The sequence below is a fragment of the Marmota flaviventris genome, chromosome 7, assembly GCF_047511675.1.
Source record: "Marmota flaviventris isolate mMarFla1 chromosome 7, mMarFla1.hap1, whole genome shotgun sequence".
Classification (NCBI taxonomy): domain Eukaryota; kingdom Metazoa; phylum Chordata; class Mammalia; order Rodentia; family Sciuridae; genus Marmota; species Marmota flaviventris.
In genome coordinates, this window is record NC_092504.1 from 126,453,451 (window position 1) to 126,470,124 (window position 16,674).

Sequence of the window (16,674 nt, forward strand, 5' to 3'; positions counted from 1 at the left end):
TTCAATGCTCAGAAAGATATTGTATGTTTATTGAAGTAGTGAATGAGATATGGTTGTCTTACAGAGCCCTAAAATTTTGAAAGGTGTTTATGCCTAAATATTGAGGAGTCCTGGGCCACCATGCTTGATATTTTTTAAAGTGTAGCATCCACTTCAATATCAACTATATTTTAATCAACTTTTTTGATAAACTGTAGCCAACTAATAATAGATGCTTGATTAGTGATTGATCTGAGGTTTTATTGCCCACTAAACTTTAGTGTATGTATGTAACAAATATATTCATTGCCCAAAAGCAATGGGAAAAACATTCTGCCCCGAAAGATATGGCTTGGAAGTGTGTGTGAATTCTGGTTTTATGAAATGTACTGTGTCTTCTCCTACCCACTGAGCCTCTACTCTTCCTGAATCCTTTTAAATCTTTGGTAGTATGACCTGTTCTTCACCTCTAGTCATTGTACACTTGTCCTAGATAGTTTCTCCATTCTCTCCTAACTAGCTTCTGACAATCTGTGATTTCAGGAAAATGTGGTGTAGACTCACTGGCACTTTAAAATACATATAATATTTGAATTTTGATAGACCATCCACCAAAGAAATGAACCTTTCTGACATACAAGATTTTTTATTAGTAGGGCTTTTTGAAACTTGAGAAATAACCTATCGGTTTTCACCTGTTAAGTAAGTGTATAAAGATGACCAAGAGTAGTCAGAAGAAATTCAGAGATATGTTTGTTGAAGTGTATATTAAAGTGGTAAAGAACTTATTTAGTATGCACGAGGCTCTGGTTTTGATCCCAAGCAGTGCAAAAAAAAAAATGTGTGTCATGTGTATGTACTTATATTTTCGTGTATATTTACAGGCACAAATGCTTTATAAAAAAATTAGAAGAGAAAGCAGTCAATAGGTAGTAAATCAGAGAACCACACTTGCCACATTTATGAATTGGAGTTGGATATATATAATTTTTTCCATATTTTTATTAGGGCTTTATATTTGTATATAATGGAACTCATTGTTATATGTTTGTACATGCATACAATATAATAATATAATTTGGCGGGTATCATTCTCTAGTTTCTTCTTTTCGTCCTTTCCTCCCTCCTTCTGGTCCCTTTCCTCTACCGATCTCTCTTCAATTTTCATGAGATACCTCACTACTCTATAACTTCCATGTATGTGAAAAAAGATATGGCCCTTGACTTTCTGAGTTTGGCTTATTCCCCTTCACATACTGTTCTCAATTTCCATCCATTTTCCTGAAAATGACATAATTTCACTGTTCTTGATGGCTGAATCAAAACTCCCATGTTAGTCACCATTTTTGCTGCTATAACCAAAAGATCTGACAAGAACAATTTTATAGGAGGAAACATTTATTTGATGCTCACGGTTTTAGTGGTCACAGACAGCTGACTCCATGGCTCTGGGGCCAAGACAAGGCAGAACATCATGGCTGAAGGGTGTGGAGGAGGAAATGAGCTCCAGACATGAAATCAGGAAGCAAAGAGACAGCTCTTCTCACCAAGGACAAAATACGTATCCTAAAGGCATGTGCCAATGACCCACCTCTTCCAGCCACACTCTGTCTGCCTACAGTTACCACCCAGTTAATCCCCATCCGAGGATTAATATACTGATTAGGTTAAGACTCAAAACCTGATTATTTTACCTCTAAACTTCCTTGCATTGTCTTAACACATCAGCTTTTGGGGGGTATCCAATATGCAAACCATAACAACTCCATTGTTATGTATATCATATTCCTTACTCATTTATCTGTTGATAGACACTTTGGCTGGTTCCACAGTTTGGCTGTTGTGAATTGTACTACTATAAACATGGGTATGCATGTGTCACTATAATATGATGACATAATTCTTTATGATAAAAAGCGAGAAGTGGTATAGCTAGGTCAATGGCGGTTTCATCCCTAGTCTCCTTAGGTACCTCCATACTGATTTCTATAGTGGTTGTATTAGTTTACCATCCAATCTACAGTGTAGAGACGTTCCTTGTTCCTCATATCCTCTCTGGATTTGTTTGTATTCTTAATGGCTGCCATTCTAACCTAAGTTAGATGAAATCTCATTATCGTTTTAAGTTGCGTTCTAATTGTTAACTCTGTTGAATATTTATTTATATATTTGTTAGCTAACAAAGACTATGTTTTAGAAGCTTCATTAAAAAGTTTTATAAAAATAAAATCCTTAGAAATTCAAATACACTAATGAATTCTGATACATTTTTGAGCCAATAAATAGAATGTTACCCTGATTAACATTAATTTTGCTTCATCTGATATGCATTTGTTTGTAATTTATCAATTACCTTTTTCTTTTTTCTTCCCAGTGTTCAAGAATCCAGTGTGTAAATTATATAGATTTCCCACGTCTGACAATAAGTGGATGCGGATCCGGGAGCAGATGTCAGAGAGCATACTTTCTTTTCATATTCCCAAGGAACTGATTTCCCTCCACATAAAAGAAGATCTGTGTAGGTAAGAGAAAACCATTTATCATTGCCTCTTACATTACTTATTTCTTCACATCCATTTTTAAATTTTTTTGAATTAACAAATTTATAAATTATGTATGTTTATCATCTCCAACTTGTCTTGAAATATACATATTGTGATATACATGCATACAATATAATGATATAGTTTGGCCCTTACCTTATAGAAAAGGTATTGATTAAAGGAAAAGTGATATAGAAGAGGCTGGTCATCATTGTCCCTAGGCAGTATTCAGAATATAACAGGTTTTTATAGCTAATTGACCTAAATTAACATATGTAGTAACTCATATACTTATCACTAATTTTTACCTACTCTTTTTCTAGAACATTTTTTTCATAAAGTGTGATGATAACATACATATTTAGACCTTCACTGTCTGCTATGCTAAATATTAAAATATCTTGGCCCTATCGGCTATTGATCATTTAAAATATGCTTCCCAGTTGGAATGTTCTGTAGGTTTATAATACACATGAAACCTCATATTCTTAGTGCACTCACTACACACACACACACACACACACACACACAAGTAATTTAATAATGAAATGTTAACATTGCGGTTATATTGGGGTTAATTTAAATTTATTATATTTAATCTTAACTGACTTTTAATTTTTTACTTTTTAAATATATCAAATAGAAAATTTAAAATTACAAATGTGATTTTCTTTTGTGGCTTGAATAAGCTGTACGTCTTGTGGACAGCTTGGTATCTAATCAATAACTTGAGCTTTGACTTGTAAAATAATTCTTACATCTTTAACTCATCTACTTACGATAACTGTTTCTTAAATTCCAACTTGAATTAAAGAAGAGTAGACCACCTCCTTGGACCACTCATTTGTAGCAAGGCTTTAAGATATTTGTTGGTCTGAAAAATCATTTAAGATAATGGATAAAATTTGCTATGCAAGTGGGCAGTATTGCACCACAGAGTTAAGTCAGTAGCTATAGTAAAAATGGCAGAAGAATTTAAGAGCTTATTGGTTGATTAGACTGTCTCTGAATCATGACTAATTAAATAATTTGTTTCTTTGTCTTTTAAACAAACCTGTCCTGACTTTTAAAATGTTTAATACTGTGTTACATTACACTGAATTCCTTTAAGGCCCTAAATATGAGATAATTTGCATTTGTTTTAATGGTTAGTAGTCTGAAATTGCTGAAATATAGGATTTAATGGTATTATATGCCTTCTGTAGACATAAAGTCCCCAGGGATTCCTGTTGACCCATGCCATCAAGAGAACAGAGACAGGGCAAGTCAGATCTGCCAGGTACTGACAAATTTGGTTAGGGTTCCTATAACTGCATAAATACTATATACCAAAGGCAAAAAAGAGAGCAGAAACTGAATTTTAGGAGAAATCAGGCAGGAAACTGGATTAGAAGGACTTCTGGATCTAGGGCAATAAAGCATGAAAAGGAAAGAGGGAGACAGCAGAGTGAGGAAAATCAGGCCCCAGAAATCAGGCAGCAGGTATCAGACCAATCAGACTCAGGTCCAGAGAGGCTGCAGCCCGACCAGGAACTGATGGGCTACAGAAGAGCCAGCTGCAAGTGCAAGCTTTAATGTGAGCCAAAGTGTTCTGAAATGGGCCTTCAGTGTCACCCTTGCCTGGAGCAGTGGCATGAATAGGCAGAGAGCAAGGACAGATCCCAGGAGAGAGAAGGAGGCTTACACAGTAAACAGCAACACAGAGATTGGGCCTTTGAGGTCCTAAGAGAGTCATCCTCCTCAACATGGTTGTGTTCGGACCATTAAACACCAAGAACCACCCATGCTAAAGCCCTTCAAGGACCACCATTTTTCACTAAAAGGTTGGAGGCAGCAAGTTCTCACAGGATTAGAGGATGAGAAAGGACCCTCAGAAGACAAGCATGAATCTCGGGTGCCAGGCAGGACCTAGCACCTTTGATCAGCTGAGAGACAAGGAAAAGGATTTGTGAGATGAGATAGATTTAAGTTGTGACTATACCTTACTCTATATATGGTACCTGAATAGCCGCACCTAGTTTAGCCAGTCCCAGATTTCCACTAAAACACTCACAAAGGCTCAGAAAATGGAAAATTATGGCACTTCAAAAAATACTGAAATCTACGGACACAATACATAGGAAATTTTATATAACAATCAATTTTAGGCTGATATTATAGGGTTGAAAAATCTTGGTTGATGCTATTTAATTTAAAACTTTAACAAGCTAGTAAAAGAGAAGATACAGAGAAAAACCTACACTATGTCCCAATGTCTCTCTGATCATTCGTTTGGAAACATCTCAGAGAATGAGCAGCTGGCCTTCTGGGGCACATTTCCTACCTCTGAGTTAACCACTATGATATCTCCAACCCCTCTTCTATTCCACTCCCATCAGTGTCTCTCAGTCCACTCGCTATTAGAAAATCCTCAGGAGAAATAATGAGCAGAGAATATGGAAAGCCCTTTGTTATTTCTGTTGTTCATTTTTTTCTTTTAACATGCAAGTGTTGTTCCCCTACTCTGTTCTCTTGTTATTTTTTTTTTTCTTCTTTTCATATGCATTCATAGCAAAATATTCACTGACACACGGAGAAAGCTGGTGGGCAGTTTTGGTGGAGAACAAGGATCATTGCCTCTAAATACAAGGTTCCATGGCCAGAGATAAAACTAGTAACTGGGATTATTCAGAGAAAGTCAGATTTCAATTTCAGGAAACCAAATGACATAAAAACCTGTTCGATTCTTAATACTGCCTAGAGACAGCGATGACCAGCCTGTTCTATATCACTTTTGCTTTATTTGATACCTCTTCTATCACTAGAAAGTGTTAATAAATTCAATACTGAACCTTTAAGAACATTACAAAGGAAAGAGGAGAAAAAAGAAATCACCCTCGAGACTCAAAGGGAAATAAAAAAAAGTACAAAAGTTGACTAGCTATCTGAGTAGAATGTCAGAAGATATGATTATTATGAAACAGAATCAGAAACCCACAGGAAAAGAACCATTGATAGGGAAAAGGACAAGAAGAAAGTGATAATAGAGCAAGTAATGAAATTTTAAAGTGCAGCAGCCAAATTAAATCCACAGAGCCAGCAGAGAAGATTTGACACTAAGAAATCATCTCAGTAATGTGGAAGACAAATATGATAAACTCTCCCTAAATGTTAAACAAAGGTGAAAAAAGCTCAAAAGGATGAAAGAGATGTTTGATGTGCAGTGCAGAAGCGGGAAACTGCTAAATAATTTTAAATATTCTTAGGAGAGAGTAGTGTGTGCAAAAGGAAAGCAATGGCTGGGTATCTGTGTCCACAGGGGTGCCTTTTTTCCTTTACTGCCCAGATCGGACTAACCTTGTACTTCTCTGCAGAACCAAATGGCAGAAGCCAATGGAATAATGTCTAATGATTTCTGAGAGGAAAAGGCTGTGACCCCACATTATTATTTAGGGTCAGGTTATGAATTTTTTATGAATGAAGGCAATGGAAATGACATACTTAAATATGCAGGAGCTCAGAAAATGTCATCCACAAGCTTTCTTGCAAAACCTACATGAGGACATATGTCATCTAGTAAGCTAAATGAAAAATTCAGTTTATGGAGTATTCCAGATTAGTACATAAATTGTGATACAAAATTAATAAATAACAAAATATAAGAAAATGAATTGCTAATGTAAGAATAGAAAGTCCTTCAAAAGTACTTACACAACAGTTTTCTTTGTGAGGTGGAATCCCCAGCCTGGACAAAACTCTTCTCTGAAATACTTTTCTCAGCTGCTGTCCCATTACTTTTATTCAGATTCTAGAAAGAATCTGGCCCTGCTTGTCTTCCCTCCCAGCCCCACAGTTAGATGGACTCTGACTGAGATGCCATAGTGCTGTTTTCTTTCAGGACTTGTAAACAATACAAAACACTTCATTAAAGCACTTGGAAATCATCCCTTGGAGAATTATTAATAAAAAAGCTTTGAAGTTTTTCTTCAGGAAACAACAAAAGAGATCATTGCCTGGGTAACTTTACTTAGGTTCTTTGTTAGGGATGCATAGCATTTTCTATATAACTGTTTTCTTATAACTATTTTTTGGATCTTTAAGATAAATATTGAGTAAATCATTACATTTTGGGTGAAGGGTACTAAAGCATATTAAGTTAACTAGTAGCAGATATAAACTATCACTAAGTCTTTTTTTTTTTTTTTGGTACCAGAGATTGAACTGAGGGGTGCTTAACCATGGAGCCACATCCTCAGCCTGTATTTTTATTTTTTATGTTTTTTTTATTTTTACTCGCTAAGTTTCTGAGGCTGGTTTGAGCTTCTCCTGCCTCAGTCTTCTGAGCATCTGGGATTACAGGTGTGCACCACCACACCTGGCCCTTTTCATATTTTGTTTTGTATAATAACTGTAGAGATAGATCGATCGATCGATTGATAGATAAATAATAATAGATTGAGAGTTACAAATAAAGGTATACTTTCAAAAAAGAGAAAACTCAGTGAATACAGAATGAACTCAGTCATGCCCTACCTACATCAGCAGTCAGTGAAAACTTTTCCTTGAGCGCCAGAATTAAATATTTTTCTCTTTGCAAGGCATATGGATATCTGCTATTTTAACCCAAAGCAAGTGTAGGCAGCGTTTGAATGCTATTTTTCAACAACACTTTGCTTAGAAAAGCAGGATTTGCCTCTTAATTCCCATGATGAAGAATTTGCTAACAAAGGCAGTCCTTACCATCTATAAAGTCTGGATTACGAAAATCCTAGACGTGCTTTCATGATGCTGTAACTCTTTAAATCTCCTTTTATATCCCAGCTTTGACCTTTCATGTAATTAGCTGATAGCCAAAAAGTCAACAGTACTGAGTTGGTGTGTTACCATCTCTCTATAGAAGTGTTTAAGTATTTATTTGAATATTTTCTTACTTTAGTGCCCTTATTTTATTTACCAAGGCTTTAAAAATGGAAAATTAAAATGACTGCAATTAATTGATGTAGTTTCAGAAATTCGCAGATAGATATTTCCTTAAATTTGATTATGGCTTTAATTGGGAAAGAAAATAGACGTTAAGGAAAAGAGGGAAGAGAATTTTAGGTCTACGTAGTCAAAACAGTGACTTAAAGACAAGGCATATTAGTAGTTTCATAATTTTTTTAACTTATTAAGAATGAAATCTCCCTCATCACATAAAAGCACAGTATTATCTTTCACACATGGAGGTTGGTGTGTATTCAACAGAGTGTGTTTTTGTGGGTTAGTTTGCAGGGGTCACGTGTGTGTACAGTGGGCTTGTTGACGTAGTGCTCACATACGGGGTTGATGAGGAGAACGGTGCCCTTTGCAGCCAAGCTTGACACTGAGTGTAAATGTTCTGGAGGGGACAGAAGTGTGCAGCAACTACTTTCACATCAGTCAGGCACAGTGTCTGTTCTTGCCTGCAGGTGCCACCCAAAAACACCCTCGCTCTTGGTCTCACAGTTAATGTGACATTTGGACTCCACATGAACTACTTTTATTAAATTTGAAATTGTTTGTAGACCGATTCTTGGGGCTATGGCAGAGTTTAAATCCTTTGGAAACTCCCTCTGATTGGCCTCAGCTTAGCACCTTCTGAGTTCATGTTCACATACATAACAGCTTTTGAATCAGCAGTGAAGTGCTTTCAAAACACCATGCTTTGAATTTTATATCATGATTTAGGTCCAAAAAAATTTGCCATCAGGGAACTTAGACATCACTCAAGTTATGTTTACTGCTGTGAAGAAAGGCTCATATCGTGCCTAGTAATTTTCTGATTTCTTGCTTTGGAAGCCATGGTTTACAAATATATAGAATACATATTGAATTTTTACTTTGAATATCATACATTCCCATTATAAAAATACAGTAAAGGGCTGGGGCTGAGGCTCAGTGGGAGAGCACTTGCCTTGCACGTGTGAGGCACTGGGTTCAATCCTCAGCACCACATAAAAGTAAATAAAGATATTTTTAAAAATATAGTAAAAATACAGAAAATATGGAAAAGGAAAATCATTCTAAATTCCCTGTCAAGAAGGAGAAATAGAGTCTTTAATTTTACATTCTCTATCAGCTTTGTAAGCTTCATTGTAGTAAATGGAATTTGTACTTCCATGACCATCACACACTGGCATCAGCTTAATTTTCTTGCATATCTGAATTGTATTATAAATCCATCCATGATTCTATTTCATCTGAAATGAAAATGTAGGCTACTAATCACTTAAAATATTTCATCTTAATTTTGATTAATACATCAAAAAGCCAGAAGGAAATATACTTGCATAATCACATTGATTGTTCCTAGGTGGTGAATTTAGAATGGCAATTTATTTCACAGCTATATAACATTAATACACTAACCCTTGAAAATAACATAGAATACTTAGACTTGCCAATTAACCATAGCTCCACTTCCTATAGTTTGAAAGCTTACATTCATTCTAAATATCAAAGTCTACTCAAAACTTAGCTCCATTCAGGCCTGATTTTAAAAATTTGGGTGATTCTCTTTAGGAAAATTGCTAGTCCTTTAGAACTTCACTTGTCGCCTTCCCTACCTTAAGACAATATATAAGTAAATTAGGTGGGCTTACAGTATATACATAGCATCAAGAACAAAGGGATTCTTGATTCCTTGTGATATCCTTTGGCTGTCTACTGGTTTCTACTATGGGATGATTGGTAATCACTGAGATGCATGGGTTCCATCTTCCTTTCAGGTGGTTTCTCGGCATCCCATTGGGGTTCCTGGGCATCTGATATTCAAGTAGTTACCCTTCCTTGCTTTTTGGTCGTGGTCTTATACTTGCATCAAAACACTGACCTTTGCAGCAATTCTACCATTGTGGATGTGTGGAAGCCTTTAGATTTCTAGACACCAGACACAGTCAATATGCATCTAGGAGCTTTCCACCATCATTTCCACAGCATGGCTTAGCTACCACGTTGAATCATTGTTAAGGCTATGGGTCATGAAGTCCTGTATCCTTGCCTATGTGCTTTATTGAAAATTATACTCTATCACATATCATTTTATAACCTCATTTTTTCCAGTATGTTATTAATATTTTTATACCTTTCTAAGTGCTTTTCTAAAATGTTTCACATAGTTACATGATGTTCTGTCATGGAACAGCTTAATAAAGTACATAAAAATTGTTGCTTATGTTTTTATATATTATATAATATGAATAATTTTAATGAGAAAATCATATATATCTTTATTATCCTTTAGGCTTAAATACTAGAAGTAAAATTGCTGAAACAAGATGTGTGTGTTTTGTGGCTTTGGTTTCATATTTCCTAGTTGCCTTCAGAAGTTTGCATCTATTTTCACTTCTGTAACTACATATGCACACCTTCAACTCTTACTAGTTTTCAAACTTTTTTAATTACTTGTGTAGTTGAACATTTGTCTATATGTGTATTATAGATACTGGCACAAATGCACATAACAGGACTGTGTGGAACTAAGATGTTCATCTTTTCCTTTTGATTGGCAAGAGATATTTATATGACTAGTATATGTTTTATAACATTTTAAAAATACTATTTCTAATTTTATGTTTTACCTTATATACTTATTTGTATTATGAAGTTGTATGTACATTTTGTGGGGTTTTTTCCCATTGTTCATAGAAAACTTGTTTTTAGTCTCAGAGCAGTTCAGTATCAATAAAAGTTTAACATGTTTCTTTATTTTACATTTTGGAATTTTATTATCAGGAATTTATTTAATATAAAATGAGGTAGTAAGTTGATTACATTTCTAAAAATTTAGTCAATTTTCATTTCTTTTTTACTTCCTTATGGTTTTTGCCCAATAACCATGTGTCTTCACCGTCATCATCAAAGTAATCAAAAATATTAAAAAGTATTAGTTAAAACAAATTTACCCTAAAAATGGATATCTTTGGAGTATTTGTTTTTTACATTCATGAGTATGGTCCTGTCATGCCATCTCTTCTACATTCAAAAACACTTTTATAGTCTTTTTTTTCATAGTGTTTTATATTTCTTTAAAGAATTAATGTTTGATTTTTATTTTTATTTATTTTTATAAGAATTAATTTAAAATAATTCCTATGGACTTATTAATGCTACTCTTATTTTCTCAATCAAATACTAATGTTTTCATCAACTTTCTTTTAAAAAAATAGACTTCTTATATGTATCACATGTTGTTTGTTTAAATGATGAAATGATCAAAAACTATGAATTTGTGATGAATCTTAGGTGCATAAACCCTGCCATGTGTGTTGCCATTTTTAGTGTTTTTGAAAGTTTTTAATTCTAGTTTTATTTCATTCTGGACCAGTTGTTATTTTGTAAATTGTATTTCATTTTAAAGATATTAGCATTTTGTCCCCCCCATGTTTTGTTTAAACATTCTGAGTAATTAGTGGTTTTCTTACTTGTTTTCCTTATAAAGTTTTTCTCAGTTATTTTATAAATACTTTAAAATAAATTATGCTTTGTATCTGAGATGTAGAAATTTATAATAACTTCTTCAAACTTGAAATTATTATTGTATTCTCAATCTCTTACTGTTTTTTCCATCTTTTTTTTTGGCTACTTGATCTATCAAAGGCTAAAAGATTTAGATGATAAAATCTTTCTTAAAGATAGCTTTGTCATCACAACAAAACCAACAGACATTAGCCTTACATTTCTGGCCTCTCTGTAGCATCCACCTGCTTCTGGGAAAGGCTGCCATCACCTGTGGCAGCAGGAGCCAAATGTCACCTGACACGCCTGCTGTGTCTCCTCCATGGGCTCCTCTCCTGCTTAGTTCTGCATTGCCTCTCTCACCACATGCTGCTCCTGATTTGTCACATTTACTCCCATGGAGTCCATTGTGGGCTCTATGCCATTGTTTCCAAATCCTTTAACTCCCACTTATCTTCCAAGCTCCAGATACCTCTCCTCCACCACCTGCTGTCTATGTCTATTTACAACTTGCGGTTACTCCACATGCCTAAAGCTGAACTCATCTGTCTTCTTTCAAAACCATTCTTCCTCAATTAGTTCCTATCTCCTTACATGACACCACCCTGCCCACGTGTAGGCTCAATGCAGAAGTATAGAATGTGTGCCCTTTTGTCCTGTCTCACTACATTTTCCTGCATTCAGCTCCCAGATTCAGTTTCTAATCATTCCCATTCCACAGTTTCTTCCAAACCCTTCCTTCTCTACTCAGAACACCCCCATTTCTTTCTTACAATAGCGTGGCAGTCGACTAACAGCTTTTCTGCCTACCTACAACCTTACTATTTTCTTAAAATCCATGATTCATTTGCAGGCTCACAAAATGTGATTTAAAGTATTTCAAAAATGCAGACGTACCTTGGGAGTTTTGGGGAGATAGCTTTGATATTTAACCTTTTAAGAACAATATTGGGATTATGTGTTGGAAAGGGGAGAAGGGAACAAATTTCTGCTTATAAAGCTCTCAGTTTAATACTTTCTTTTTGAGAACGTCAATAAACCATTCCATATTCATGATACATATAGGATTTGGTATTGAAAAGCAAACTACTTTTTCTATTGGTTATAACTAAAATCTGGCAGAAATGGGAACTAGTTTTTCATGGGGTAATTTAATGGGAGGAAAAGGAGACTAATGTGTTGAAAATTGCATATAAATGTCATATGTATTATGTGTGTGTGATAATAATATAAGTAGGTTTGCTTGTGTTTATAGTGCGTCAAGCTTTATGTTCCTTTAAGCTTGGGTTGGGTGCAGACAAGTTACATAGATCTCCCCAAACTACCACTGATAAAAATTTTACGGTTTGTTTTTATGTTGCCACATATTTTGTTTATGTTGAATATTTTCTCCAAATTTGGTATGATTTCAAAATTTGGCTATGCTCAGCCTATGCTGAAGTATGCTAGTTATTATACAGAATGACGGTACCTGTATAGCTCAAGCTTCATGCTGGATACAAATGTATTCAAACATGATGTGCACATGTATAATTTAGGAGAGACTCCCGTGGCTATGAAGTAGTGGCTTTAACAAAACATCTACATTTCTATGCAATACATGTTTTTACAAACCTTTCATTGTACAAAAAAAAATTTAATTAAATACATAGGAATATTCACTGAGAATAAATAGGAAGCTAATAGAATTAAACATTTTTTTCTTTTGTTCTCTTTCATCTCTTTACACATATTTCATCATTAATTCAAGGAAGGGGAAGAGGACAAATTTTCAAGCTTATGGTATTGGGAGTTTAAAAGGATAAGAATATTTCCCATACAATGAACTTAAACACTTTCTTAAATTTCATGTAAAACAGATGAGTATATTTGTATGTATCATGCAGAAAAAAATCTTATGAACAACATATTTATAAATATGAATGAAACTTTCATTATGGAAAACTGTAGGAGAATTTGAGACATATAAATTTTAAATATAAGATTTTGTGAGCCTCTTTAGGAATGTTTTGTTTTAGATATCTCAATTGGCAAATGCTATACATAATACTAGACTCATGATGATAAAATATTTTCTATCAATGACAATCACATGTATTTTGTTCATTACTAAATATTTCAAATATCCTATATTTTAAATCTATATTCTATAACTATGAACATATACATTTACATATGCATCTGTATCCTAAGTCTACTTCTTGAATATATAATGTACTTTTATTATTTTAAAAAGATGGCCACTAAGATCTCCTAGAACCCCAGCTTTGAAATCATAGATGCCACACAGTATGTATGTTAGAGAGACATGTTCCGTATGTTTACTTAAATTTTATTTCCTATACTTGAGTTGATTTTGTAAGCAACAAAGCTATTTTGGGAGATGGAAGATAATTCTCTGACATTGCACATTATCTTTTTTCTTTCTTTTTTTTTTTTGATACTGGGGATTGAACTGAGGGGTGAATAACTGAGTCATATCCCCAGGTCCTCCTTTTTATATTTTATTTAGAGACAAGGTCTCCCTAAGTTGCTTAGGGCCTTGCTAAATTCCTGATGCTGGCTTTGAATTTGAGATTTTCCTGCCTCAGCCTCCAGAGCTGCTGGGATTACAGGCGTGTGCCCCAGTGCCAGGTTGAACACATTATCTTAAAGCGTATTTCAACTATCACTTAAAAAATGGTTCATTTTATTTCAAAATGACACCACTTCAAAATATCTTTTAAAGTGTTAAAAGGCTGTCTTTAACTTTAAAATTAAAACCAGGTATATTCAGGCAAATTTTATTTCTAAAACCTCTTCACTATTATTTTTTACATAGTGACCCAGCTTGTCCATTGAGCATTAGTTCACTTTTTGAAATCAATTTATTTACTTTTTGTCGATATGTTTCCAGTCATAGTTATTCTTTTTACAAGGCAAGCCTGATCTTATGTCTCCCTGATTCTCCTGTTGTGTCACATGCCTTGTTTTCTTTTGCACAGCTGAAACATGGATGTTTTGGGATGTCTGTTGACATTTGCATACTTGGTTAAAACAAAGACACAATGAAAATCTTTGATGATTTTAAAGAAATGTTGGTTAGTGGGAAAAGCAATAGGGAGCCAGCCACACTCTTTAGATCTCATACATATCAAGTAAACCTCAAACTGTTGAGTCTAATAGAAGTTTCCATAGTGTCCTGTCTCTTTCTCTGTTTTTCTTGGTGTTTCTTTCTCTCTCTCTTTTCCTCTCCCTTGCCTGTTCTCTGAGAATAGTGAAGCCCAAGAATTCACAAAAGATGCTTTAGAAAACATCCCATCAGAACTCTCCTGTCGGCTTATGCCTGATGAGTGTTATTTCTTCTGTTCATTTTTCTTTATATAATGTTGAAGCACAGTTAGGATGCCACACGGTCCGTTGTTTATCTTGTAAAGTGCTTTTGCCATACTAAGTCCTAGTATGGAGGGCAGATGCTGCATGCCATTAAGTTCATCGTTATGGATTCTTGGTACCATTTAATGAGATGTCCTGTAGAGCACTTAGGAACTTCAAGCTGGCAATAAAAATATGGTTTTATATCACTGTTTGGGTATTATGATATCCCCACAGGAAAGAACAAGGCAAAACTCATAAAGAAACTTTTTTTTTCCTATTGTGCCAAGATTCTTTATTTCAAATGACTTGAGTATAGAAAAGTGTGTTGTAAACATAAGAACACAGAATTGGAGTCATTATAGATTGAGCTCAAAATATGTATGTGCTGCTTGGAAAACATTTAAAATTTGTAGAAAATGAATCTATCAGTTTTCTGATTTTTAAACTATTTAGGTTATAGCATCATTTGTCTTGCAAGACTATGTATTAATTTAATAAGCAATCAGAAGGGTCTAGCATTATAGATTATAGGAATTTGTTTTGTGTGGTGTGTGTGTGTGTGTGTGTGTGGGGGGGGGGGGGGGGGGCAGCACCTGGTCTGAGACTTGGCTCAACCAACCCCATTGAACAGCTCTATGACAAGGTTTAACCAATCTAATTGCTATAATTTTGAGTTTCTTCAGCTGTAAAAATGGGCCTAAGTGATATATGCATGTAGTTGTGAGATTTCAAATGAACTATGGATACAACACAACCAGTGTGTAGATACACACAATGTTAATTTGAAAAAAAAGCCTTAATATTCATGTAAAGAATCATGTAATCAGCAAACAAAACATATATCAAAGCTACAGTTGGGCTGGGATTGTAGCGCAATGGTAGAGTGCTTGCCTAGCATAAACAAGGCACTGGGTTTGATGCTCAGTACCACATAAAAAAATAAATAAAGTAAATTAAAAATTTTATCAACAACTAATAAAAATATTTTTTAAAAAGCCACTATTATTTCTCACCCCAACATAAAATTTGTAGTGTTTCAGACACAAAACTGAGTCTGTAATTTATTTTAATCTCCTTTGGTTTAATACCTCAGTCTGGCTGATACCTACATAAGGTACACAGAGAAAAACCAAGGGTGCACGTACACAAAGGGAAAGCATTATTAGGTCAAAGAGAGGGGGTCACCTTCAGCCAAGGATAGAGGTCTCAGGAGAAACCACTGATACCTTGATCCTGGATTTGTAGGCTCCAGAACTATGTGAAAATATATTTCTATTGATTAAGCCACTCGTCCTGTGGTATTTTGTTCTGAGAGCTCTAGCAAACAGTACAGGCCCCAAAGCCAAACTGCCTGGGCCTCGCACCAGCTCTTGTACTCAGCAGGTAGATGACCATGGGTGAGTTACTTAACATCTCTGGCCTTCATTTCCTCATTTGTAAAATGAGGATAATAATAATTTATCTTCTTCAATGGATTGTTACGAGTATCAAATGAATTCTCGTTTGTCGAGCTCTTAGCAGAGTACCTGGTACAAAATACAGACTGCATAAATATCTGTTAAATAAAAATAAAATAAATAATATTTTGCTGTGTTGGTTGACTTTCTCGCACTGGGTGTAGCCAAGACGTCTATCAAGTGCACACTCCCAAGAAACTATTTGAACCAGTTCTCTGTGGAGCTGGATGGTAGTTAATGTTCAAATGAGTCCCTCAGGTGCGAGAGTTAAATCTTGTCCTGTTCTAGGATGTTTTCCTTAGGAGAAAGCATACTCACCAGGAATTAAAATTACAGAGAATAGGATTTACATTGAGACCTGGGTACAAGTACCCCTGACCAGTAATGAGGTATCCATCAAGTCACCTCATTCTCTGTCACGTTCTTCTCATTTGTGTCCATTCAGACTCACCAGGTGATGGAAATGTTCTTCTTTGCACTGTTCCTTATGTAAACCTTGTGGCTCCAGAGTACTTGAAATGTGCCTGGTGTGACTCTAGTGTTTTTTGTTTTTAAGAATCAAGGAGATTTATTTAGGAACGCAGATCCACACTCAAGGGGAGAAGCTAGAGAGAGAGAGTAGAGAGAGATTGCTTGATTGATTGATTGAGAGGGAGATGCTTTTGGAGTAAAGCAAGGAATCCAAATTCACAGGAGAATGAAGGCCATCCTAGAGGAATAGATAATGCCAAATTTTAAATTTTGTTTGGTGGATCTCTGAAACAGTGAATTCTGGGTATTGAGAGGTTTGATGGAGAGATATATTTGATGCAAAGTTAACTCTGATTATCAGAAGGAAGAGATAAAGACTAATATCAGAAGGGTCACAGTGTCCACCAACCAGC

The 16,674-nt window shown here is 35.0% G+C and overlaps 1 protein-coding gene across 4 annotated transcripts in view; it reads left to right on the forward strand.

Moving 5' to 3' along the window:
• Positions 1-16,674, forward strand: part of Inpp4b (inositol polyphosphate-4-phosphatase type II B) — a 372,392-nt gene that overhangs the window by 161,473 nt on the left and 194,245 nt on the right. For all 4 annotated transcript variants that reach the window (XM_071614653.1, XM_027926549.2, XM_071614654.1 and 1 more), the window contains one exon: positions 2,354-2,501. In XM_071614653.1, coding sequence (XP_071470754.1) covers positions 2,354-2,501 — 148 coding nt within the window. The remainder of the gene's footprint in view (positions 1-2,353; positions 2,502-16,674) is intronic.